Here is a 24764-nt window from a genome sequence, read left to right as displayed (position 1 = left end):
GTTTTTCATTTTTTATTCTTCCGCGTTTATTACTTTTCTGAAGCGGTTGTTTTAAATGCGAATTGCATCGAGCAATCGTCGATTCAGTGTGATCTGCATTGTTTAAAACACATCTATCAGAAACGTAATGCAAATAATCCATGATACTGAGTTGTTTTACAATGCTTGTAAAATTATCGGTTAACTAGCCGGTTTCAACACTGATTTAGCGCTGGTCGTACGCGATACGCGCACACGAAGTCGTACATTATTCGGTTCTGTACAAACCTGCACCCTTCTGAATGTAATTATAATCCCCCCGGCTTAACAGTACTTCCGCGCGCGCGATACAACGTGCGAGATAAAACAAGAGAAACTAGGCCAAACGAAAGGTACCAGCGTCTTATCGTGATACCGCCAGTATTTAAAAAGGAGTCTCCACCCTGAGGCATCAGTGATTCAATTACTGCGATTGTCGTTTGCAGTTTTAACGCGTGGTCTGGACGACTCGCGACCGATGTCCCTTGCTTATAACGATATTAAATATCTGTAAGATGTTACCGAGTCTAGTATCGAAACAAATCTTCGTTCTTGTTACACTGCGGTATTCCGTGCAAGGATGGGAGAGCGGTTTGCGCCAGAGATACGACGGTTATGGAGAGGATTGGATATTCATGCCTGACGGCAACGGACAGCCCCAAGTAGCAGTGTTAAAGGTCCAAGAAAGCGAAAGGAGAGGCGTATTGGACGACTCGGAAATAGCCTACGCAATCTACACTCGGTATCCAATTGCAAGCCCCAATGTGCATATTATTTAGCAACATGTGCTATCGCGCCGTAATATTCTGCCGTTTTTTACTCGATCTCACTTTCCGTAATGTTTTTAAGATCTAATCCAGGAGAAGGCACAAGGGTGACTCTAAATGACACCACGAATCTCGCTAGCTCCGACTTCAAGCCCTCGCGAAAAACGAAATTCATAACGCACGGATGGAAGTCGAGCGCCATGAGTACCGGACTTTTGAACATGAAAGAAGGTACAGCCACTTGTCTTTCCAATTAATTTTTGCGAATTAGGTCTCGGTTCATTGGCGAGGCGCACTCGCGGATAATTTGCATTCTCTTTCGAGTAGCTTTTCTCACTCATGGCGACTACAACGTTATCCTCGTGGATTGGGAACCCTTGGCCGCGAGCACATTTTATTTGGGTCCGATGCACAACACCGTAAGAGTCGGGACTGATGCCGCCAACTTTATAGACTTCTTAGTGAAAGAGACTGGACTGAAAACAGAAGACGTTCATTTTATCGGTATATTACTTTGTATAATACAATACTATTATATTCGCAATCGCAATTTCATTGCCGTTTAAAATATTATCTATAAGGTCATTCCCTTGGGGCACACGTGGCTGGGAATGCGGGCGGTGCGACGACTTCCGGGAAATTGAGCAGAATAACAGGTTTGGATCCAGCGCTGCCGGGATTCCACGTTCTCGCCTCCGAGAAAACTCGGTTAGATTCCACGGACGCGGCATTCGTCGACGTCATACATTCCTGCGGAGGTGTGTTAGGTTTTCTTCAACCACTGGGAAAAGTTGATTTCTATCCGAATGCTGGTACGGCGATTCAGCCTGGATGTTGTTGCGTCCCTGAGATAATGGGTAAAGTATCTCTGTCACTAGCGCAGAAAATGGAAAATAAAATAGAAATATTCTTAAAATAGAAATATTCTTAAAATAGAAATATTCTTATATTCGTTCCATTTATTCTAGAGGCTTGCAGTCATGGACGGTCATATGTATACTTCACAGAAAGTATAAATTCGAAAACAGGGCTGCCGGCTAGGAAATGCGACAGCTGGGATTCGTACATGAATGGCAAATGCGCCAATTCACAAACAGTGCTCATGGGAGAGCATGTTGATCGGACCGCCGAGGGTCTATTCTTTCTTAGAACGAGATCGGACCCGCCTTATGCGTACATACCGGAAGTAACTAACAATAATGTCTAAATGAAAATGATATACACGCAATCATATCCTTCCAAGATGCATAACTCGACGTAATTCCCGTCACTTTGGATCCCGTTTGCTGACGATAGCAAGAACAGCAAATATAAAATATCTGGCTTTAATAAATAGTAATTACATTATTATACACATGACTGAGGTATAATAAACGTAGCGACGAAACAATCACTTCTGGATATTATAATCTTCTACCTTGCCTCAAAGAAGCTTGTAAAAACTGTACGCACCAATGTCGCGTCACTCGGGCACTTGTTATCCCGCGATAGTTAAAAAAATGTACAGCACCAACAAACACGGGAATGACTTAACATTTAAATCGGTTTGTAAAGCAAAGTTGTGACATATTTCTTGCGATAACGATGCGTGGCTGACAGGACCATCACGCTGTCTTTGATGCTCAAAGCATAAAGATGGTTCAGCATAACGTGATTTGGCTCAGGTAGAAGAGTAGGCTCACACTAAAAACAAAGCATTCGATGGCAGAAAAAGTCTTATTGAATTTTCATCGAAATATAATATTTTTCCTTTTATTAACTTACGGATAACGGTGTGTCCTTGTTGAGGATAACTTGCAGCAGGTGCGGCGGCAAGATAGGTGGGCCGGTTATCTTTTCCCAAGGTTTGTGCGGTGGTATTTCTTGCCCGTACTCCGTTTGAGTGCTACTAATAACACCCTCGCTGTCTTTCGCGAGAGCTTGAAATACCTCGAAGTCAGACTGCCTTACAGAAACTAAGTTATTCTTAGAGCCCATGCCATTGTCTACAATTTTCTGTAATATCAAACCAACAGTTTCTGTATTTAACGTGTGATACAATATACAAAGTATAGATACGGTGTAAATAATATACATAGAGTTATTAATTAAGAAAATAACGCTCACCAGTCCGGGATCGTGCCTCCATTCTCCGTCGACGAAAAATTTATACTGATGTTCTCCCTCTGGCAAATCAATTATTGTGACAAAATCCCCGTGGCTCTTCACCATCGGTAATGTTTTCCATCCGGTGAACGTTCCGCTGATGTATACCTGCTTTCCACCTCCTTCCCACTTGAAGACAGTTGGTAGTACCTTACTGTCCGCAACTTTTGTTCCCTCAGACACTGTGTTAGATCTTGGTCGCTGTCCAAAGTCTTCACCGTCCTGCTGGCCACTCTATTTACACATTCCATATAAAATTACAACGTGACATTTTTGCGTATAGGTAAATGTCAATTTTGATATCTCTTGATATTACTTTTGCAAAGTACGGCTCTTCCTCCTCATGGGAGGACTGAAATACAAGTTTCTGGCTGGGCTTCTTGTCGAAGACAAATGCTTGGCCTTCTTTTCCTGGCGAAGGTGGAGGATGATCTTTGCTGTGACGGTGCTCTCTGCTTACCGTGGTGCCATGATGATGGCCGACAGGTTGATTGCTTCCCGCATTACCCATTATTGCGTCCAAGTTCTTGACAAATGTGAAAAAAATACGACTTTACTTTCTGCCTTGTCTAAACGATTTTAAAGCGTAAGTAAATTGGAATATTACGCAGTAAAATGGAGTGAAACGTGGATATTTAACGTAGGTTAGCCCGAGGATATTTAATAACAACGTTATTCTTTTTAAGAAGGAATAAGAAACGATCGTAATAAAAAAGCTCGGTCTAGATATTATAACGTGGTTGACGTAAAATTTATTACGTCCAACAAGTGTAACACCGTTATTCACCTATTTGCAACAATCTCACCTGGTGCTCCGGATATACGCGTCAACGATGAATCGAGAATGTAAACATTCGCTGGCGACGTTAAAGCTAGGTCGCGATCCGACCTCGAAAAAATTCCGATGCAATTCTATTCTTACAAATGTGTTCAGATCGACCCAAGGGCCGTTCGCGAGACGAGAATTACAATATTTCTCGTGATTGTATACAACGCAGTCAACGCACCTATCATGTCACAAGACTTTTTATCACTTAAAACAGTTACCTAATATCGACATCGACATGTAGACGAAAAGATACTGCAGAAATTCACGTTATCGGCGTTATCGCGAGCGTTGAATGTTGATATCGTAAGTCGATGAGATTGGGAACTTGAGTCACGTTTGACCATACGTCGCTCTTAACAACGTTGATAACGTAGATTAGCGGCGGTATAGAAAATCAATTCGCAATCGATCGCGAGGCGGGACAAAATTCATTCGCGCTCAAAATTCATTTGTGTCCAATATACATAAAATATCCCGCAATAGTAGCGATGAAAGAGCGATTAATCGAGAGCAAGGGTTATCAAGTCGTTGACTGCAGGGTTTGGATTTCGCGCGCACGCGCAGTCGCCATGACCGTTTCGCGCCGCGCCGCGACGATCACGTCCCGTCCGCGCTCCTCGCGATTTTCCCGTTTTTCGCGTGGTTTTTCGCGAGTCTCGCGTTCGTGCGAGTGCCGAAAGTGTCGAGCGAACTGCCGGATCGCCGGGTCGCGTCGTTTCGGCGAAGATCGCAGTCAGGTTTCGCCGCGGAACGGCGTCGAGGGATGTCGATCGGGAATATCGGGGTTCTCCGCGAGCGACGAACGTATCGTGGGCGCGCGCGCATGCTTGAAATTGAAATGGTCGGCCATGATGTTGAGTGTGGAAATGATATCGTGGAGAAGGACAGACATACGATCCGTCTCCTACTCCATCTCGTTGACCGCCATATTGTTGAGTGTGCAAACCATCTCACGGGTTTTGGCCCGAGTGAACATACTGTATCTACTTATACTGTGGCTTGATATGTCGAGAGCGAAGTGCCAGAAGTACGTGGAGTGAAGTGTGCCGACTGATCGTCGCGACGTTTTAATTCGCGTACGCGATTGCGATCACCGTCGCACCGTGCCGATACTCGCGAACGGAGTAGTGCGAAACGAAGCGCCGGGAGTGAAGCGCCGGGACGACGGGGCGTCGCGTCGTATCGTTCTAATTCGCGTATGTACTTATTGACACTTGACATTATCGTGTCTCTTAATTGAGATCGCGTGCCGTGCCGACTTTTGTGACCGCCGGTGAGAGCTCCGCTTCGCGGCTTTGGAGGGACGAGGCGGCGGAGGGTTCAGCACGACTGGAGCAGCCGGAGCTGGAGCTGCTGGAGTTGCGCGAGGGGGTTGCAGGGCGACTGCGCAGCGGCTGGTGAGTGGAGACGAACTCTATTTTGCATGCAATTAATTATACAATTAATTGTTTATTCGCGGTCCGACTTTTTTTCGGGCGTATAAGGATGTAGCGCGGAGGTTTGAATAATGCAAAATTTTCCATCGCGTTGCGTCGCCCGTACCCGTATTTCGCAAGTGTGTCGCCGCTGCGGCGCCAGAGCGCAGCACCGGTTGGTATCTCCCGCGGTATTTCCGCGTGCGCCGAAAATAAAAACTAATTAGTGGCAGGAACCGACGGACAAATTGCGACGCTTATTCGTCTCGGCAAATTATCGCAAATCGTGTCGCCTCGCATTTTTTATGAATTTATTAATTGAGCCGAATTGAACTCCGTTTCTCCCCACATTGCCTTATAAAGTTATCGAAACACGCCTTGCACCGCTTGCACGCGTGAGCAATGTTGTTTATGGTAAAGTTATCGGTGAATATACCACCGGCTGTCGTGCCTTTCTTCATCACACATTTTTACCATTTCCCTCCGCTTCCCTCTTTCCTCTCGCTCAATTTTATCTCTTTCCCCCTTGCTCCTCACTTCTCTCTCTCTCTCTCTCGTCAAGTTTTTTCGCCCGTTTCCTGCGCGAATTTATTATTTATAAAGGCGAAAGCACACCCCGGGCGTGTTTCGTCCTTCGTAGCCGGCGGCTACGCGCGCGAGAGAACGCTTATTTATCTCGTGGCTCGTGTTACTCGCTCGTCTCTCTCTCTCGCGGCCGCGAGGTCGGTTCGGAGGGGTGGAACCGCGGGTAAAAACGCGCCCCCGTGTATTAAATATCCTGCAATAACAGTAATTACGGTTACGGTGCTTTGCGAAATTGCGCGGCTACCTCATCGCGCGGCCCTGCGGCCCCGGGCCCGCGCATGTACGCGAACGCGATCCTCTCATGGGCGGCGGATATCACGTGGACAGGGTACGCCGATTCCGAGGCGAATCGGCCGCGCGGTCCCCGAACTCCTCGAATAACCGCAACCTGCTCATTTAGCCTTTCCCTCCCTCCCCCCCCCCCTCGATTCGCTTGTAATCGCGAAGGGAATAGACGCGACGCGCGAAAGTATCCTCCGTGTCCCCGCTTTCGACGTAATTATATTTAAATGCACGGTGTTACGTTTTAAATGAGGAGGACACGTCGAAATTGTAGAGCCGCTTTTACGTGCGCATTTAAGGGGAACGCACGTACCGAATCGTAATTACGTTGTAATCGCGATTACGAATTGAATTGTGTCTTCGTGTGATATAAAAGCGTTTGTATTATCGCGTAGGTATAGGTGCTTTTTCTGGATTCGATTATTTGAGATGTAAAAAAGGCTTGACTGCATTGACAGAGCGATAAACGCTTTTCACCCGATAACGTCTCTGACGTTTTCACTTATCGAGATAGTATGAATTTCATTTACCGCAGCATGCGGTGCATATTGATTATTAAATGTATTCCTTATTTAATGATGCTGATTAGATTAGTGTAAAAGGCCGGGATTATATCTAAAGTGGGAACATCTGTTCGTGGTTTCTGATGGCAATTGCGCGTTTGTTATATTTCGTATACGCTTTGCGTGATTAATTCTTATCTCGATGGACGTATTTACTTTAGAGGACTCGGAAAGTATATATAGGATTGCGTTAAAAGCGCGACTAGTAATTTTACTGGTAATTTTACTATGCACTAGTAATTATACTTAATTACAGGAAACATTTATTTCGAAAATAATTCGCAAAGTCTAAATTTAAAAAGTATTTAAACGATATATTTGCGCGTGTGTTGTATCGATCATATTAAATTCTGTATAACTTTATTCCGGGATAGGCCTCGTAGCGATATTATTGCTTCGCCTCTTGCGTGTATCTTTTTTGCGTCAAAAGCATAGCTAATATCTTTATACTATTATTCATTTATCGGTTGTATTAAAAAGTCATTATCGTCGCACGAGCTGCAAGACATCTTCGAAATTAAATTGGCTTTTATTCACTTTCGACATATTTTAATCGCGCATTAAACCGATCTTGTATCGAACGGGCGAGCGGAAAGTCGACGGAAGAGCATATAAATTCGTGACGGGGGCCCCCGAAAAGTCGTCTAGGCCAGATGTCGAGCGTTCAAGATAAAAAATACCAAAGCGTATTCGAAGAGAGAAAAAAGGAGAACCAAAGACGCGGGAGGGTGGCGAGGGAAAAGGATCGGCGAGAGGCGGTGTGTGCATGCGCTTAATCGATAATCACCGGCAAGTGGTTTCGTCCGAAAAGGGTGCGGTGGATACATCTGCGAGGTATCATCAGCGCCGCGTACAAAAGGTCGATCCATCATCGGGCCGACAATCCAAATTCAAAATTGGCCCGGCCAGTTCCCAGCGACCGCGCGTGCAATTATAATGGAGATTAAAAACAATCCAAACAGCTTCCACACGTCCGAGTAAGTGCGGCGGTTCGAAGACACGTCGCGTCGTCGCCGAGATGGAAGTCTGGTCTGTGTCGCCCGGCATAACGGTCCCCGTTATTTTACTCTTTTATTTATTTTTATTTGTTTATTTCGCGGTATCGTTAGGGGAGGGGGGGGGGAGGGGCATTGTGTAACGTGATTGTAGCGTGCCGCGGGAATGCGCCGTGTTGTAATCTCGCGTTATTGCTACACAGTGGCGCACGCGATTTTCTGCTTACGCGCCCGACTACTGAAATATCAATGTGAGGCTGTTCATTGAGCACGCGGTATGTCAGATTGTCCGGTCCTGATAGAAGAGTAGCCTTTGCGGTTTGAGCGTAATAATAGGTATAACGTCAACGCCGCGTTTCAACATCTTGTTAAGTTTTTGGATTAATAAGGTGGCTAAGAACCAGTGGCGCTTTTCTTCTCTTCCCTCCCCCGCGCATTGTAATTACGAGCGATTTGGAAACTTTAATCGCGCTTTAATAATTCAATCGCGAGCAGCAGACACTAGTATGTTAAAAAAACTTTTGGGTATAGTCGGTTTCTTAAACGCCCGCATTATTACGTAATAGCGCATAAAATATATGTGTACAATAGAAACTAACCGACTGCCAAGTCTCGTTCCCGGAAAGGCGAGACAGATTGTAGATAATCGTGATGATAGAATGCCATTTAAAATTGGCAGATTTTTTTTTAATCGTTATCTTCCGGTGCTAAATTTCGCATAACGAAGCTTGAGAGTTTTGTCCTTAGTGCGCACTTTTCTCCAAGTTATGTACGAATAACGTAAAGGAGATTAGGATCATTTCTTTTTTATTGTACGGCAAGGAAACGAGATGTGCGAAAACTAAACGCGAAGATGCGGTGCAAAAGCGATGCGAGGTGAATGCCGAGCGAACGAGCAAGAGAGAGAGAGATAGAGATAGAGATAGGGAGAGAGAGAGAGAGAAAGAGAGAGAGAGAGGTGGGAAAGGATTACGGTGCGTCAACGGCGATGACTGAACGGGCCGTAATCGCTGTGCCGATCTAATATTTCGAATAGTTCGCATTTACAATGGGCTTTATTGGCGGGAAAACTGAGGGGGTATTTTGAGCAGGCGGGACATCCATCACGGGGTGTCAACGCGATTGTCTTCCGCGGCGTTTGCCACGGGAAAGTATTGACGTCGGGGCTTGCGCGCAACCGCCGAAATACCGGTCGCGCTCATCGTCGCTCGGAAATGAATAAATGTCGTTAAAGTAATTAAAATCGGGTGCCGGCTGTCCCGCGATCTCGAATAACGACCAAGTTCCCGCCCCCCTCCCCCCTCCCGATGCGGCGATATCGATTCGCGCGACGCCCCCGTCCCGTCGAGGATGACGCGTCAGGAAACGCGATGGACAGTATTACTTCGGCCAACGAATTTATCCGGACGACACGGCGCCCGGCTTCGCCATTGTGTCGTATTTAAATGAGCTTTCTAATGTATTTAGCTTGAATACCGCGTGTGGCGAAAACTACCACCCCGTGTGTCGCAGAGGCGCATTTTGTCGCCGCTGCCGTCAATATCAACAAGAAGATCATTTTCGGCATGATTCAACTTTTCGTTAAAAAAAAAAAAAGAAAAACGCAAAAACTTGACAAATTCACTTTGCTTTTTAGTTTAACGTAAACATAGAAGTTTTATTTAATAGTAAAAGTCCCAAGTACCATTTATTTTCATGACAATGCTGTTCAAGTTATTTTTCCGACTGACGACTTTTTTTTGCATTGCTTGTAGATTTATAGAGAATCGGATTTGACAGGCATTCATTCCGGTCTCCCGCTATGTCTTATGCAGGAGATAATGCGTGCGCGAGCATGCGCGCCGCAATTTGTGTATCTATCGCAATGTGTATCTATCGCGTCTGAATGTGCTAAAATAATAACGAGAAATTGCGAGCCGCGAGTATAGCTGCGTTTGCAGGGGATGCCGACGTATAATCGAGGCGCACACCCTCTCTCCCGGCTATCTGTTTTATTTATCCGATAACACGCCATTATGGGCGAATCGTGAATGCGGCTGTGCCGGTAACGATTGGCTATTTATAATAACACGTGGCATACGGGTAATTAGTTGCGCGCAAGCCACAGTGAAAAACCGAACGCGGGTATCGGTATCGAGAAAAATTACCGTCGTTTTTCATCGCGCCTTTGTCTACTCTATTTGGACTTTCATCACCTTTTTTTCTTCCCCTCCCCCCTCCCGCCCCACGCCAACTTGCCTGATCGAGAAACACTTTCGATCGCGGTTGACGCGGTTCCGTGCATATTCTATTGTGTCGGTGCAATTAAATTTCGCATTGCACTTTGACGATTTTATCCACGATTGATTTTTTAATCTTAACTACACGAGGGGCTTGCAAATAGGCCACTACTTATATAGCGCGCCAGATGAAGCGATCATAAAAAGATAGGCCTCTTCGATAACTTTCGCGTTCAATCTCGCCGTGTTCCTATTCGATACTTTCAGTGCGGAAAATATCGTCAATGTTTTTTTTTTTTAAAGCCGCCGTAAAGTTACGTTGATTAAATTTTTTTGTTTACTCTTGTAAAGGATAGATCGCGTGATTTGCGTATCGTTTCAAGTAACGTGTCGCGTTTCGATATATCGAAATTAGAAAGCGACTTTGAGGCGAGTTATGAAAAAGAAATTATGAAACCGCTTCTGTTTAATTCGGAACGGCTATTCGATCAGAGAAGATTATGCCGGGATTTCATAGGCTAGGGAGGCAGAGATATGGTGGCTCGGATAAAGGAGGGCAGGGGAGGCAGGGGCAGCTGGAAAGTCTTGTCCATTGTGCCGGACCTGTACAATGCTTATCGACGGTGATTGCTTCATTGCGGACTAGAACGGGGATGCTGGATGTAAGGGCGTGATGCATACACCGACGCAGCTCGGCGTTATCGGGTTATCGGCCGTAATGCACACGCACGCCGACCACCTTTCTACTGGGTTAACATTTCAATCTGGAAAATGTAAACCATCCCATCCTCCGCTTCGCTCGCTCGCACGGTCTTCCTTTCTCTCTCTATATATCTATCTCCCGCTTTCTATCTCTCTTCGCCGACACTCGCTCGTTTGCATATCGCCCGCTTGTTGTTCTCGCCCGGCGAACGGACAAATTTGACTACGGCGACTACCGATTGATTCTGCGATTGTGATTCCAATAGCCGCGTATGCCGATGCAAAATTAAAACGGTAGAATTGGCATTCGCACGATATTCCAGCGTGAGAGCTTCGCAACGATCGATATTCATCCGCCGCGGGAGTTATCCAACGATGAAACGCGTACCGTTAAGAGAGAAAGAGAGAGAGAGAGAGGAAGAGGAAGGAGGGAGGAAATACGGTGAACGCGCACACGGCGTGAACATCGAAAAGAGCAATCGGGCCTGTTCTCGATGCAGTCCTCCCGACACGGGTCTGCTCAACTGCGTCTAGATGCGCTCGTGTATTCTCTATGCGAGATGGGCAAAAATCCGTCCGTGCGCGCTCCTCCTTTTTTTTTCCACCCGCCTTTCGTTCGTAACGGCGGCGAAACCACCCTCCGCCCTCCCTTTCTCCATATAGGCGTGTAACGACGATGCGCAAACAATGACGAGGGTTACGTAACAGCTATGCACGATGCAAACACACCGTGTTGCGCTAAGCGCGTATCTGTAGCGGGGTGGGCAACGAGCGGTAACAGGGACTACGGTGGCGACGGCGGCGACGTCCAGGACGAACAATGCGTATCACACGGTGGCCTGTCTGAAAATGCCCGGGCGCTCGTTCCCCGTCGTGCCAAACCTCGCGCCAAACGCGAGCAAGAGGCGCGATATCGGTGTGCTTTCGAAAAATAGACAGGGAGGAAGAGAGGGGAAAGGGACGGTGAGAAGCGGGGAGCAAAGGAGCGGTATGCGTGTGATATCGAGCGTAATATCCGAAATAAATTTCCGATAATCGAGAGTCTGAAACTCTCTAAAGAATAGATTAGAACTCGTCGCCGTTAGATCACCCGCGCGTCATTATTTTAGCTTGACGTTTCGTTTATTTAAATCAGTCTACCGATCGGTGACTGATTTATTTTATTTCAGGCTATATGAAATAATGAGATACATCGTACGTATCGATTACGCTTATATTATTATTGTAATTAATTAATACGAACGTGTTTACATTGAACCCATTTTGAAATTTAATACCTCGGCGACGGCCGTTTTTCAAAGTGCATAACGACTGCGCGCGAATCTTTCCGGTGGTAGTCGAGCGAAATTAGCCAGCCAAGTTTCTTAACGATTCAGTGGAGCACCGCCCGCGCATACAGTCTGTAGACTTACGGAATTTCATCGGTAACCGCAGAACAAGAGGAGGCCGGTGATCGGCACTTCCACGAGCGAATGCATCGAGGTATAGGTACGATGACGGGATTGTCCTTCATTACGCACGAAGGAAAGTGCAGTCATTGGCGCGCATACCCGTAGGTATGCACACACAGAGGCATTAGCTCCCCCAAAGCCCAGCCGGTATTAATTCCACTAATTGGACGTGGTTTGGGTCGCGGCAAACATCGGTTCCCTGCCGATCGCCCCCGACTTGTCCGGACCATGCGCGTCGATCTCATGATCGATCGTTCTCTCGCAAGACAAAGGACGATTCTTATTCCGTTCTGAACGAGTTGCTCGAAGCTTAGCTTTATTTCTCAACTTCAACAGATAGGGTTCACGCACAATTTATCATATATCCGCGGTAGTTTCGAAGTTACAGGAATATCAGTTTGCAAAGTCGTCTGATATAAATCTTTCTTTTGAATTATTAGCGTAGTCAGTAGCGAATTTATTTTACCGTTATTGCATCGTTGTACGCGGTTATGCGAACGATACGATTACAATAAATCGATCGTAATGTATATGTATATCCGAATTTTGCGAGACATTAAATGCTCCGCTCGAAATTCTCCGCAATGAGTTACGATTCTCCTAAATGTGTAATGTCAATTACACATGTGAGATGACATGTAACTGTCGAGAATGGAGTTCACATCGACACGCAGGCTGGTTTTGCGAATGTACGAATAGCGATCGGGGTTTTCGCTTGCGCGCCCGCACTCAATGAAGGATAGGCCTAGGGGGTCTCGCTTCGTTTAGGGATCTATAAGGTGACGGGATCAGCTGTTTCGAGTAAGCGTATCTACGGACCGTGGAATCTGTACGTGAGCACGAGTACGGCCGTGTGTGCGAGTGCGTACGGTCGCACGGACGTGTCGGTATAAACACATACGACGATACTCGGTATCGCGAAGGGTCTCCCTAGCGAATCTGGGTCACCGGGCCGATGAGGGACGATGAGGGGTTGACTGGCCAAAAGAGAGGAGAGAAAGCTAGACTCTTTTCTCCTCCAGTCGCTCCCAGCCACGAAGCGTCTATGAGATAATCGGAGACTGGTCGGATCTTCCCTACCATGTGATATTTTTCGCATTTTGTTTGTACGGGGCCAAGGAATGTATTTAAAATACGGATTATAAAGCTCTTGAAAAAGAAAAATTAGTTAGTCTTTCCGCTCTCATTCAAGATGAGAGACGTCGCACATATAATATTGAGTTAGTTAGCATATGAATATGAGTACTCGACTCCCCTCTTCGTCAAATCCCTTTCGAGAAATATCTACTCTTAAGATTAAGCGTCTTGTTTGTTACATTCGCTCGTGTAATTATTCGTATCCGTGTACACGGTTACGGTTTTCATCTCTGTCTCGCGAATCGAGGCACTCGATCGCGGCAAAGTTCACCTCCAGGAACTGTCGGCGGATACGGGCGCCTTGGGTATGGCACAAAGATATTAAGCACCCATACCCTAACCGTGTCGAGCTACGGAGAGCGTAGACTATCCTATGTGCTGGACTGGTGGGGATGGAGAGGCGGAGGAAACGCGGAGGCGCGCGCGGTAGAGAGGGGGCAGGTGGACTAAGGGTGGGCGAAGGCGTAAGGGGGTGGCAGAGCAGGAGAGAGATCGCAAGGAAAGCGGAGTTACCTACAGAAGAAATAAGTGCGCGCGTGTAATGCTGATGGCGAATATGGTAGAGGAGATCTGAGGGAAGAGTAGAGAGGGTGGCGGAGAGAAGGTTGAGGAGGAGGAGGAGGAGGAGGAGGTGGTGAAGGAGGAGGTAGAGAAGGGAGAGGAGCAGGGGCAGATAGAGGAGTGGGCTCGCGGACGGCAGAAGGGTAAAGAAGGGAGGCAGCGCGCGCGAAAGCGAGCGATCGATTCGAACGTTGGCGACATTCTTCGTCGTAGGGACAGGGAACAGTGGGAGAAAGAGGAAGAGAGATAGAGACACGGGCAGTACGTGTGTGCGCACGTGACGCAGAGGGGGATGACGGAAGAAGGAGATAAAGCGAGAACACAGGCGGAGAGGGCTGGTCGCACGAGAGAGCGCGAATTCGGAGAACGTGGAGGGCGGGAAACGAGGAGGGGCGGAAGACGAGAATAGCATCAGAAAGATAGGAAAGAACGAGAGAAAAGTGAGAATGGTATACGACCTCGGAGGGATCGAGAATGCGAAGAATGAGAAAATAGCGATACGGAATGAATTAAATATTAAAAGTAAAACAAAGAATTATTAAACAAAGAGGAAATCGAATGCAACGGAAGTGGGAGGATCCGCGATCGAAACGCGACGATGGAAATGGATGTAAACAACCGAAGAAAGAAGCAAAAGCGAGCCGAGACTTGAGGGACCGGGCAACAATCAAGACGCCTGAGAGAGGAACAGCATGCGAATTGCGAAATAAGAGACAAGAGTGAAAGATATAAAAGCGAAGAGTGGGGCGTGGAGGTACGGACGCGTGAGCGAGCGAGCGAGCGAGCCGTGGCAGGAAAGAGAGAACGTAAGATCTACAACGAAAGAAGACAAACCCAGTGAGATAAAAGAAGAAATCCCCCACTCGCGTGCGCGCCGCTCGCGTCGCCCGCCGGTACGTTCCAGTCGTACTGTCCTCAGGCTCTCTGCGCGTCTGCGTCTGGTTGTCCCTCTGTGTTGGTAGCCCCCGGAACCGTCCTCACCGGCGTAGTCGTCGTCGTCTACCACGTCGGTGGCAGAGGTTGGCAAATAGTGGGGGACGCGGGGGGCGGGTGGCCGAGCCGCCGCCACTTGGGGGAAGGTTCGAAAGGCGTAGACAGTGCGAGCCTGCCGTCCAATAGCGAGAACAGCCGCCCTGGTGGCTCCGCCAACCGGATAGTCGGTTGCGCGCACAGAACGCCCATCCTCCCCGTTTGTCGGGCTCCCACTGATGTTTTTATTTATTACATCTGTGACTGGGTAGGGAAATACTCCCGACTCGACCGAGAGAGCGTTTGCTACTTTGAGAACGAGCGACGCGCGTCCCTGCGAGTTACCGCGGCAGCCGCCTCCGTTGTCATCGTCGCCGTCGACGCCGCCGCCACCGTTATCGCCGTCGTCGTCGTCGTCGCCGTCGCCGTCGCCGTCGCCGTCGTCTTCCTCGCTGTCATCTCGTCATTGACATCGTCACAGTCGTATACACGTTACGGTTCCCTCGTGCTCACGCGTTTCGTCTAGAGCCCGGTGTTGTTGTCGCGATTCGCTTTCCGTTTTATTGTGATATGGAGGTATCGTCGTCGTGAGCCAGTGCTAACGTCTCGCGCTGACCAACTCAGCGCGACAACATTTGTCATCGTGTTGTCAGCCTCGTCGTTGTGTTATCGTCAAGTTAAATCTTCGCGATGGATCGGTGAAAACTAAATACGCGCTGAAAGTGGACTGAAAGTGGACCGAAAGTTTGTTATGGACACAGAAGGTCACGTGCGTGTGAAGACTGAAGAAATCGTGCGGTCTGACTTGTGCCAAGACGCACGACTCTCATTTGCAATGATAAATAGCACGTTCGATGGACGTTAGTTTGAAAGGTTAAATCGTTTTACGTGCCACTTATCGGTGCGGATACGAGAGCTCGCAAGGAGGATCGTGGAAGAAACGGCTTTAACATGCATTGAAACGATCCACGCTCGATTGTTCGAGTCGTACCGATATTCGCCAGCGGGCGAACACAGTGATACGGCGACGTGAACGTCAGAGGCACGGAGCGTATCGCTGGCGACAGGAACGTGCCGGAGTGTCTCGTCGTCTCTACGAGTTGTAGGAATAACAGGGACGCGCGTTTCCGACCCTCCATGGACCACGGAGCGATGGACAGCTCTTCCGACCACAGCAGCCGTGCCAGTCCCGTAACCGGCAGTCCGAAACATCCTCATAGCCCGTCGACGCAGCAGAGCCAGCAACAGCAGCAACAGCTCCACGGCAATCAGCATCAACCGCCGCCGTCTCATCAGCAATCGCACGGGCGCGATCAGATACGCGATCATCAGCAGCAGCAACCGCAGCATCGCGGTGTGCCAACACCGGGATCGCCCACGAGAGGCTCGCCACCCCAGGGCCTTCCTCTGAGTCCGCCGCCGTTGTCGGCCGGGGGCGGCCCCGGGGCACCGCCGGGGATGGTGCCTCGTATGCCGGGACTGCCGCCGCCGGGACTGGGACTGCTGGGCCAGCTCGGTGGTATGCTCAGCGGACACCATGGCTCGCCGCTGGAGCTGATGGCAGCCCATCACGCGGTCCTGCCACCAAGATCCTACAACAGTCCACCGCCGATTAGCACTAGTGATCCTACCGCCAACGAGTGCAAGTTGGTCGACTACCGCGGCCAAAAGGTCGCCGCGTTCATCATTGCCGGCGACACGATGCTCTGTCTGCCTCAGGCCTTCGAGCTGTTTCTCAAACACCTCGTGGGCGGCCTCCACACAGTCTACACGAAGCTCAAGCGACTGGATATCGTGCCGTTGGTGTGTAACGTCGAGCAGGTGAGGATCCTACGCGGTCTCGGAGCCATCCAGCCCGGCGTCAATCGGTGCAAGCTGCTCAGCTGCAAGGACTTCGACATTCTTTACAGGGACTGCACCACGGCCAGGTAGGTTGACGAACTCTCGTAGGTTTCGCGACGATAGGATTTTCTCTTCGTATCTGTCAAATTCTCGTTCGTCGGTTAGGTCCGTGCGATTCGCGAGCAGGTGTTTCTAGATTAAGAAAAACTGTGTTTGTTTAACTTCGCGAACATTAAGTTCATAGCTAACGATTGATATGCAGAATATTCAGAGCAGGAGAGAGATCAGGCCCTTTTTAAGATCGTGAATAATAATCTCGACGAAACCAATTTTTTTGACGTTGCCTCGTGGCGATCGTGCCATATTTCGAATGTTTTTGAAAAGGAATCCTACCCATAATAGCGAGCAGCAGATGTTTGTCGACTGTTATCCATAATTAATGCCAGTCCGTTTCGATAATATGATAAAAAGAAAAAGAAGAAGAAGATTCCGGAAATAACACTCGCGTATTGGGCGCCTCAACGCGCTTCTTAGCTGCCGTTACTACGAACAGAAGCTACGATCTTCGCATACATTAATAACGCACGGTGTCGCCGCTGGGCAGCACTTTATCTTCGCCCCGTACCTTGGCTTGGCTTTCACGCTACCAGTCCGCCAAAAAGTACTTGTGTACCACCTACCGCTCCTTAAGACTTGATCATCGTCGAAAACAGCTCCCGGTGACCCTCAGGCCTTTTTGTATAGGCAGTTCACGAGCGATTCTCATCGTGAAATTGCACTTTGGTTTAGAAGGAATGCCGTTTCGAGAATAACATTATTTGCATTCAGGATAGTCGCATTGAAATGAGAGACATTATCGCACCCGGTTGTAAAATAATGTTCACGAAATCGTTATGGTGCACCGTACGACAATAGAGAATTAAGATATCCGAGTCGTGTGGCAGCGGCACGTGCTCCTCGTTTCTAGGATTGTCACCGAGTTCCCGCGCCAACAGGTGTCCCTTTCACGGCAGTTTCTCTGAATGAATCGTCCCCGAATAGGGAGAGAAAGAGAGGATGCCGGGCGAGAGGAAGAGAGCCTGGTTGTACAAGCTCTCTCGCACCCCACCCACGAGGTAGACGACAGACGAAACGGAATGGTAAACGGAACGAGGGGATTTAAGGTCGTCAGGGAAAGTGTTGTCCTCTCGACGTCGTCTATCAATCGGGATCTCATCCCATCGATCAACGTTTCGTTCCAGTCGATAGGCTCGACAATTTCGCTCGATATACTCTCGACAAATTAATCATTCGCTACGTTTAATTGTCACGATACGACCGAGGTCTTTCGGTGTTCGCGGCGGGCCACGAATCTCGCGCGGCAAACGGGCAATACTTGTTCAGTATGCGATGCGCAGCGGCAGTCACAACGGAAACGGATTCAACGCGACACGGAGAGAGGGACCGAGCGAGAGGGAACCGAGGGATATCCCGAGGGACGGAGTGAAAGAGCTAGAGAGATAGTCAGAAGGAGAGAGCGAGCGAGAGAGGTAGAAGGAGGAAGCTCGTAGGGATCGCAGGGATCCAAATAATCCGGAGTCACAGTCACAGAACAGAGTTCCGCGAGCCGTCGGCTCGTGCGGGTCTCGCCTTTCTCGAGCACGTTTTTTCGTCTCGCTAAAGCTATTGTTCTTCCTCGCGATATCAAGTTCGAGTTGAGCTTGATTAAAAAATCGTCAGTTTTTTCGATATTCTATTATCTCTGTCCACTAGATAATCTCACGTTTCTGTTATAAATAATGTTATGATATAGAAAATGAAGGATTGCTGTTATTTCTCGAATAATTGTAGCCAAAGGTTTTGAAATTCTTTCTGTAAATTATCATGCATCTAATATCAAAAACAGTTCACGATTCGTTATCAGTATTGACGATCATATGCTTAAAAATATTTGTTATGTTTATCGCGTCGCGATGATATCAAAGATGAAGCAAGCAACCAACCTAGTTCTTGGTTCTTCAGTTTGTCTTCAAAATCCTCGGATACTGTTTCCATCCGATTTTCTGATTGCGGAGAAACGAGATCGTAGAAAAGCGTAATGGCGCGATTGCGAAAAACAGGATGATCAGGAGGCTGCGACACGACCGTTCTGTGCGGTCCGATCGCGTGTAGCGTTGACGTCGTTACATTCTGATAATACACGGCAACAGTAGCGGCAGCAAAACGGGTACACACGGCCGTGCCACATCTACGACGAGCCAAACACACAGCCGAACGCGGACGGCGTAATACGCGCGCGCATGCACTTGCACACCTACGTTAGAGAGCTGCTGCACGTCGACCCCGCGCCGCCTCTACGCTCCTATCGGACCGATGCAACAGCATGCGCCCAGAACCGCACCAATAATTCAGGGGGATTTTTCTTGCGGTTTACAGCGCGCGGCGCCGGGTGCGTTGTTCCGTCCGGGCGGCCCGTAGATACTACAGAACCGATTGCACCGGACGCGCCGTATTTCGTGCTCACGGGCAGTAATAGTGTTAAAAAGCGAGGTATGCAGGCGACAACGACGGATGCGAAATTATAACACCGCGAGAGAATGAGAGAGAGAAAGAGAGCTCGTTCCGCTGTTGCTCCGCACCAGTCGCGGGAGACACGCGTGTCGGGACGTCCCGTGTAACGAACGCACAATGCGTGAATCGTTACTGTGGCGTGGTGTATTTTTAAATGCCGCGTTTATTTCTTATCGCGAGACTTCCTCTCCGTAGACACCGTCGTTTGAGCACGTCCGTAAGACGTGAATCCGAGACGGGGAGATCGCTATCTGATCGAGAACGCCGACAGATATTCTTGTTACAGACTGAAAAGTAATCGACTGCAATAATTGCGCGCGTCGTATATCATGGCATATAAGTCGATGCGAGCCCTACGATAATCGGCGAGGAAATAATAACGCGGCCGCGTTGCGCACAGCTAACGAGACGAGTCAATTATACTAATTAATTTGCCTAACTCGGTCGGACGAACGAACCAACGATCGCCTAGCCTCGCCTCGCAAACTGCCTTTTCAGAATTGCGTCTCTAATTGGGAATTCGCGAAAAGAGGTCGCGTCGAGGAGACAAAGAGAAAAGAAGGAAAAAGAATCGTAGGGGAGAACGTACGGAGGGGAAAAGAGCAACGCGTGATTTTTCTTCATTCTTCCATCTTCCTATCGAGCGCGACGCTCAGTATACCTGGTATAACAACAGCCAGTTGGAAGTACGTGGGAGTGCGCGCGGCCCTGGACTATAATTCTATGCGCTATTAGCCGTTTAATTATAAAATTGTGCATAGATTAATTGGCTCCCGTAATGGCCCTAACAATGCACAGACATATTGTGAGAGAGCGAGAGACACAGGGGAGAGAGGCGGCAAGGGGAAGAGAGAAAGGAGGGGTATATAGAGAATAGAACCAATGAAGAGAGGGGTGAGGAGAGGGAGAGCAAGAGCTTGACAGACAGAGAGAGACAGAGAGAGAGAGAGAGAGAGAGAGAGAGGGGGGGGGGCGAGAGAGGGCGAGAGAGAAAGAGATGGCTGCAGAAAGCCGTTATTAATATTTATTTCCTCTGCTCGCTCCTCCCAGCTCCTGGTTGTTGCCGTGCGCCGATGCGTGGTTATAGGCTACGTAAGCTTTTAATATCTATGCGCTCGTGTTAACTGCACGAATACACAAATAGGGCTCAGTAAAGTCCTCGTATGAACGCGATTGTGCTTTCTCCGCGGCTATGCGCTCTCGGGAAGCGTCGCGATATTATTTGACGGACGGACGTCTCGAAAAGGGATCGCTCGATTCTTTTGCTATAGCGACGCCGAGTGGAGAATGATCATCTCCTCTTCCCCCCCCCCCTCTCGCTCTCTCACTGTCTCTTTTTCTCTTTCTCTCTCTCTCTCTCTCTCTCTCTCTCTCTCTCTCTCTCTCTCTCTCTCTCTCTGTATACGAACACGTATCTATCTGGTAATTGTATCGTTTACAGCAGCTGGCAGGCCTCTCGGCCTTTTTTTCCCCGTTACGTATCCTGCGCAGGGAATTGGGCCGCCAGCGTGATATTATAAAGGCTCGCATGACCCCATTGTTAGCATTACTTTTCATCGAGATATACGCGCATGTTGTTGCCACCGTCCTGCATGTACACGCGCTCGTAGACTCACCCACGACGTGCGTGAGTGAATGCGCGCACGCGTGCGTGTCTCTCCATTAAATCTGCTTGTCGATTAATCCCATAACCGAAAACGAAGTCTGCACGTTCGCCGCTACTGTGCGTCAGTATCGTGAGAATAATTCAGGCAACTCCAATCGATGAAAACCGCGAGGCGGATAAGCCTTGAACTTTATAATATACAACAGTAACGAAACACGGCCGCGCTCTCGGGCTTTTTATTGATAAAAAGCGGGAACTGTTTCGCCTCGATTGGAAAACCCGAGTGCATCGTAACGTATATACGGATGCTGGTCGTTATTGGATATTTCGGAGCTCGTAGTCGAGCTATTTAATGAAACGGTCATGACATCGTTATCGTTCATTTATTTATTTGTTCGTTTATTTGTCGATTTAACAGCTTCGAGATACAGTAGTTTATCGAGTTGTTTAATTACTCGACGCCACTCGACGGAGAAACCGGAGCGCGGAGCGGCCTTCTCCATTTATGGAATTCTCACAGTTCTCGAAGCACGGCCAGCGGTCACTAATCTCTTCTTACAATCGTTCTTAATTTACGGAAATTAATTGAAAACACAAATCTGAGAGGGGTGGCTTTCTTCCCAGCATCCGTCCGTCGCCTCCCCCATCCCCGTTGCCGTCCGCCATCACCACCCAGCCTACTCCCGCGCTTCGCTCGTAATTCTCGGTAATTAATAATCTGCAACAAGTAATAATAAAGCCAGTAATCCGGCTGCGCGCGGCGCCGCGGCCGGGCAGCGTTCTTAATTCTGGATAATTAATGCAAAGACAAACAAGAAGGATTAAAACCGAGCTACCCGCCCACCCTTACCGCTCTTTCTCTCGTTGTTTCTCCGTACTTTTCCCCCTTTTTAACGTCGCTGTCCGCTTCTACGCTTCCAAAGATGGCCGACCGATGTAGCGAGACATAAGATATCCGTATCTTTTATTCCTTCTTCTCCTCAGAAAACTTATAAAGTTTGGAATACACGCAATTATGTCTTCTCTATCTTTTCTAAATTCAATGCGAAACATTCAATCGTCACTCTATCGGTATTGAATGGATCGCGAGGCGTCTGAGTAATCAGAATGGCGCGTATTCTAATTGCGCGAGTACGAAGCAATTAAAGAGAGTGTTAATTTGCATCCAGGCAGGGAGAGGAGAGTATGTGTTGGCTGCGCGTGCAACGATAAAGTCACAATATTATTATCGCGATCTCTGCATCGTCTGCCGGCCGTCTGCATGCGGTAAGATGAGATCGTTTCTCGAAGACGATGGGAACCCGTGTACGATACGTCCAGAAAGGAGAGGAGAGCCGGGAGAGAGAGCAGGATGCGAGCGGGCCCATGGCTATAATCACGGGGCCTCTTGATGGCGAGATACAAATGCAAGTCATCGGGGCTCCGTGTATTGTATCGCAATGGCGCCAGGCTCCCGTTCCGCGTTTCCCTTTCGGCGTTCCCCGATGCGTTCTTCTATCGTGCCGTGTGCTCGACGGAACCTGAGAAAGGCTCCCAATTTAGGGCGTTAAATACGCGACTGTTGCGCCGATACGGCGCTGGTATTTTGTATTTCCTGCCGCGCCGTTAACGCGTATTTTCGCCAATCATGATGGGCCGATGGATACGGTTCGATCGAACCGCAGTTAGTTTCTCCCGTCATTTCTCATTATTTACAAGACAAATCGATTCTTTTGAAAAAAGTCGATATTGCTAAAATTATTGCTAAAATTATATATGATATATACGGTTTTGAGATAACGCGTGCGAATCGTACGCTCCGCGCACGATAAACTTATATCATATATAATTTTAGCAGTATCAGATTTTTTAACGTTTCTATATTATTTTGTACTTATTAGATCAAAGAGGTATAAGCAGATTCAATTATCTTTTTGAGTTACATTGTACGTACAACTTTTAAATAATTTTAGCGTACATTATCTGACGGTCGAATGCAGGCTATACATCCGATCTTCATATATTTTATTTCGAAAGCAGATTTTTCTGTCGACGCGCAAATCGATCCTCGAGATAGGCGCACGGCAAGATTGGCGGCCTCGCGTCGCGTCGGCCGGAACGTTTCGTCGTTGACGGAAGCGCTCGGGTTGCGTAACATACTTTTAACATTGGCCCCCGCATCGCATCGCAGGAGCCAAAATCGATTGTTTCTGTGCGAGCCAGTGACCCACATTAAAACAGCTGATTGTGGCAGCGGTACCCACGAGTCCCATTTCGTAATTTCCCCTTGTTGCGAACGCCGCCACCCTCGTAAAGAACTATCCCCAAGAGCGCATCTTTCTCACTCGCCCGATAGGCCGGTGAAACCTAACAACAACTCACCGAGCGAAACAAGGGTCCTTAATCCTTCTCTGTTTTTATCGTTACCCCAGATTAGAATCGTTCCTATCGAGCAAGTACGCGAATATTCATTACACGTAACAGTAACATAACGCACATAAATTCGCAAAAATTTAAGCGATAGATTGATTGACAGATCGACAAATCTCTTGAAAATCTCTTCTCTTTGTATCAGTAGGACGATCGTGTCTCATTATAAACGATAGGACGGACTGAAAGAGACTTTAAGCGAAAGGTTTACATAAAGTAATAAATATAGACCGCGATAAAGCATTTCCTTTCTTCAATCGATATTGTCTTATGGATCTCTTACGGTATCGTGTCCCGCATTACGGAAAACATTCGACGTGGCCATCTCCCTCGGGAGACACGTTTAAGAATCCCGCGTTTGTACATGCAATCGCGTGTTCACGTCGAGTAAGCCGTGCCTCGATAGTAGCCGGGTCTCGTCGTGGACGTGTCGTGCTACCGGCGCGCTCGGGTCCGTAAATCCTTTACGGCAACAATTTTATGCGGTCTGAGATTTAACGGAATCGATCCGAGGGTCAGTACGAATCCTATCTCGACTATATTGCTTTCTTATTATCGTAATCGCTCATATCCGATAGTAGAGATTCGCATTAGACGATTAGTTTCTTCCGCCGTCTTTTTATTCTATATTCTTTGTGTTTGTTTGCATACCTAGACCAAGTTATTATCTTCACGATATCGTTATTTACGATGTCAGTCGTGAAAAGGTAAACCGCTTGTCTCGCCTAGTGTTGCCTTGGTCATTCGAATGTTGAAATATATCGAGTTTATCTCAATTCGATTCGCAACGGTATAATAAAATATCCGTTTCATATATATAATTTATAAGTGATTGATTGGTTGGAAATGATATGAGAGACATTCCGACGAGATACGCACCGCTCGATCATCGAATTACTATTAACTAGCAAATATCTCAACTAGATAACTATATGTTTGCTGATATATATTTTCTTGTAAGCGCAGAATTACGAAAGGTATACGCGACGTAAGAGAGCTTCTTAATCGGCGAGAACGCCGCGTTGGTCGGTGGCGTTGTGTAATTGCCACAATTATGCGTCACCCGGTAATATCGCTGTGGCATTATAATAGTCGTCGTCGTCGTCGTCGTCGTCGTCTCACGTCGGAATGCCATAGTCCGAACGAATTTCAAGTTTTCGTCGGCGCGGCGGTGGTCGAGCGATTGTATGCAAACTGCACGAAAGGCGCCCTTTCCGTCTTTCGCGAGGCGGCCTGTCACAACGATACACCGTAATTTCGAGTGATTCGTGGACGACGTCAGCGAGCATATCGCACCCCTTTCGCGAGAGAGGAGGGGGGGGGGCCTTCGTGTGCACGCTAGCCACTCCAACTCGTTACATACGGTAATTAAACGACGCACGAGACCACCCGGAGAAGCTAGGTGGCAGTTAGAACTTGGGCGTTTAAGAGAAATCAAGTCGTTGTTAGAACTCGTACGGTCGTCTCGAGCTGTATGCTTATCCGGATCGATTGCGCAAACGTCGCGATTAGCATCATACCTGGCCTGTAATTAACGTGATTTACTTTCTTCGTTTGTTATCCACGATCGTGGATAAGAGTGTTATGATAGGATACTCGCGAGTACTACCCGGAGACGGTTTCAGAGCGCCTTCGTATCACGTTGTAGGACGATGGCATGGCGCCGAAGTCGCGATTGTTTGCGATTTCGCCGGGGCGAAATCGGTGCCGATCGTGGAG

At 48.0% G+C, this 24764-nt stretch overlaps 3 protein-coding genes across 7 annotated transcripts in view; 2 read left to right on the top strand and 1 right to left on the bottom strand.

Moving 5' to 3' along the window:
* Nucleotides 1–143: 143 nt before the first annotated feature.
* LOC139772079 (pancreatic triacylglycerol lipase-like) lies at nt 144–2178 on the top strand. The gene is made up of 5 exons (XM_071705422.1): nt 144–760; nt 868–1016; nt 1113–1289; nt 1367–1642; nt 1754–2178. The coding sequence occupies exons 1-5, from the start codon at nt 534–536 to the stop codon at nt 1990–1992; spliced, it is 1068 nt and encodes a 355-aa protein (XP_071561523.1). The 5' UTR covers nt 144–533; the 3' UTR covers nt 1993–2178.
* On the bottom strand, nt 1725–14641 carry Alc (5'-AMP-activated protein kinase subunit beta-1). 3 transcript variants are annotated; one of them, XM_071705426.1, is made up of 5 exons: nt 14504–14641; nt 3247–3456; nt 2892–3164; nt 2550–2780; nt 1725–2468 (listed from the first exon to the last, which is right to left on the bottom strand). In XM_071705426.1, the coding sequence occupies exons 2-5, from the start codon at nt 3439–3441 to the stop codon at nt 2322–2324; spliced, it is 846 nt and encodes a 281-aa protein (XP_071561527.1). In that variant the 5' UTR covers nt 3442–3456; nt 14504–14641; the 3' UTR covers nt 1725–2321. The 3 variants fall into 3 exon arrangements, with proteins under 3 accessions (XP_071561527.1, XP_071561526.1, XP_071561525.1); XM_071705425.1 differs by lacking the exon at nt 14504–14641 and adding an exon at nt 3718–3962; XM_071705424.1 differs by lacking the exon at nt 14504–14641 and adding an exon at nt 3737–3961.
* Nucleotides 14642–14916: 275 nt separating this feature from the next.
* The window catches only part of Dac (dachshund family transcription factor), a 182605-nt gene continuing 172757 nt past the window's right edge, over nt 14917–24764 (top strand). For 2 of the 3 annotated variants that reach the window (XM_071705418.1, XM_071705417.1), the window contains exon 1: nt 14919–16566. In XM_071705418.1, the coding sequence (XP_071561519.1) occupies nt 15776–16566 (791 nt within the window). In that variant the 5' untranslated portion in view covers nt 14919–15775. Of the gene's footprint in view, nt 16567–24764 lie in introns of all 3 variants that reach the window. The other variant, XM_071705419.1, reaches the window with a different exon arrangement.

This window comes from Temnothorax nylanderi, unplaced genomic scaffold (assembly GCF_030848795.1).
Source record: "Temnothorax nylanderi isolate EJ_2023f unplaced genomic scaffold, tnyl_v1.0 TNYL_tig0046_pilon, whole genome shotgun sequence".
NCBI lineage: Eukaryota > Metazoa > Arthropoda > Insecta > Hymenoptera > Formicidae > Temnothorax > Temnothorax nylanderi.
Note: the sequence above shows the minus strand (reverse complement) of the source record. Positions and strands in the feature narration are given on the sequence as shown.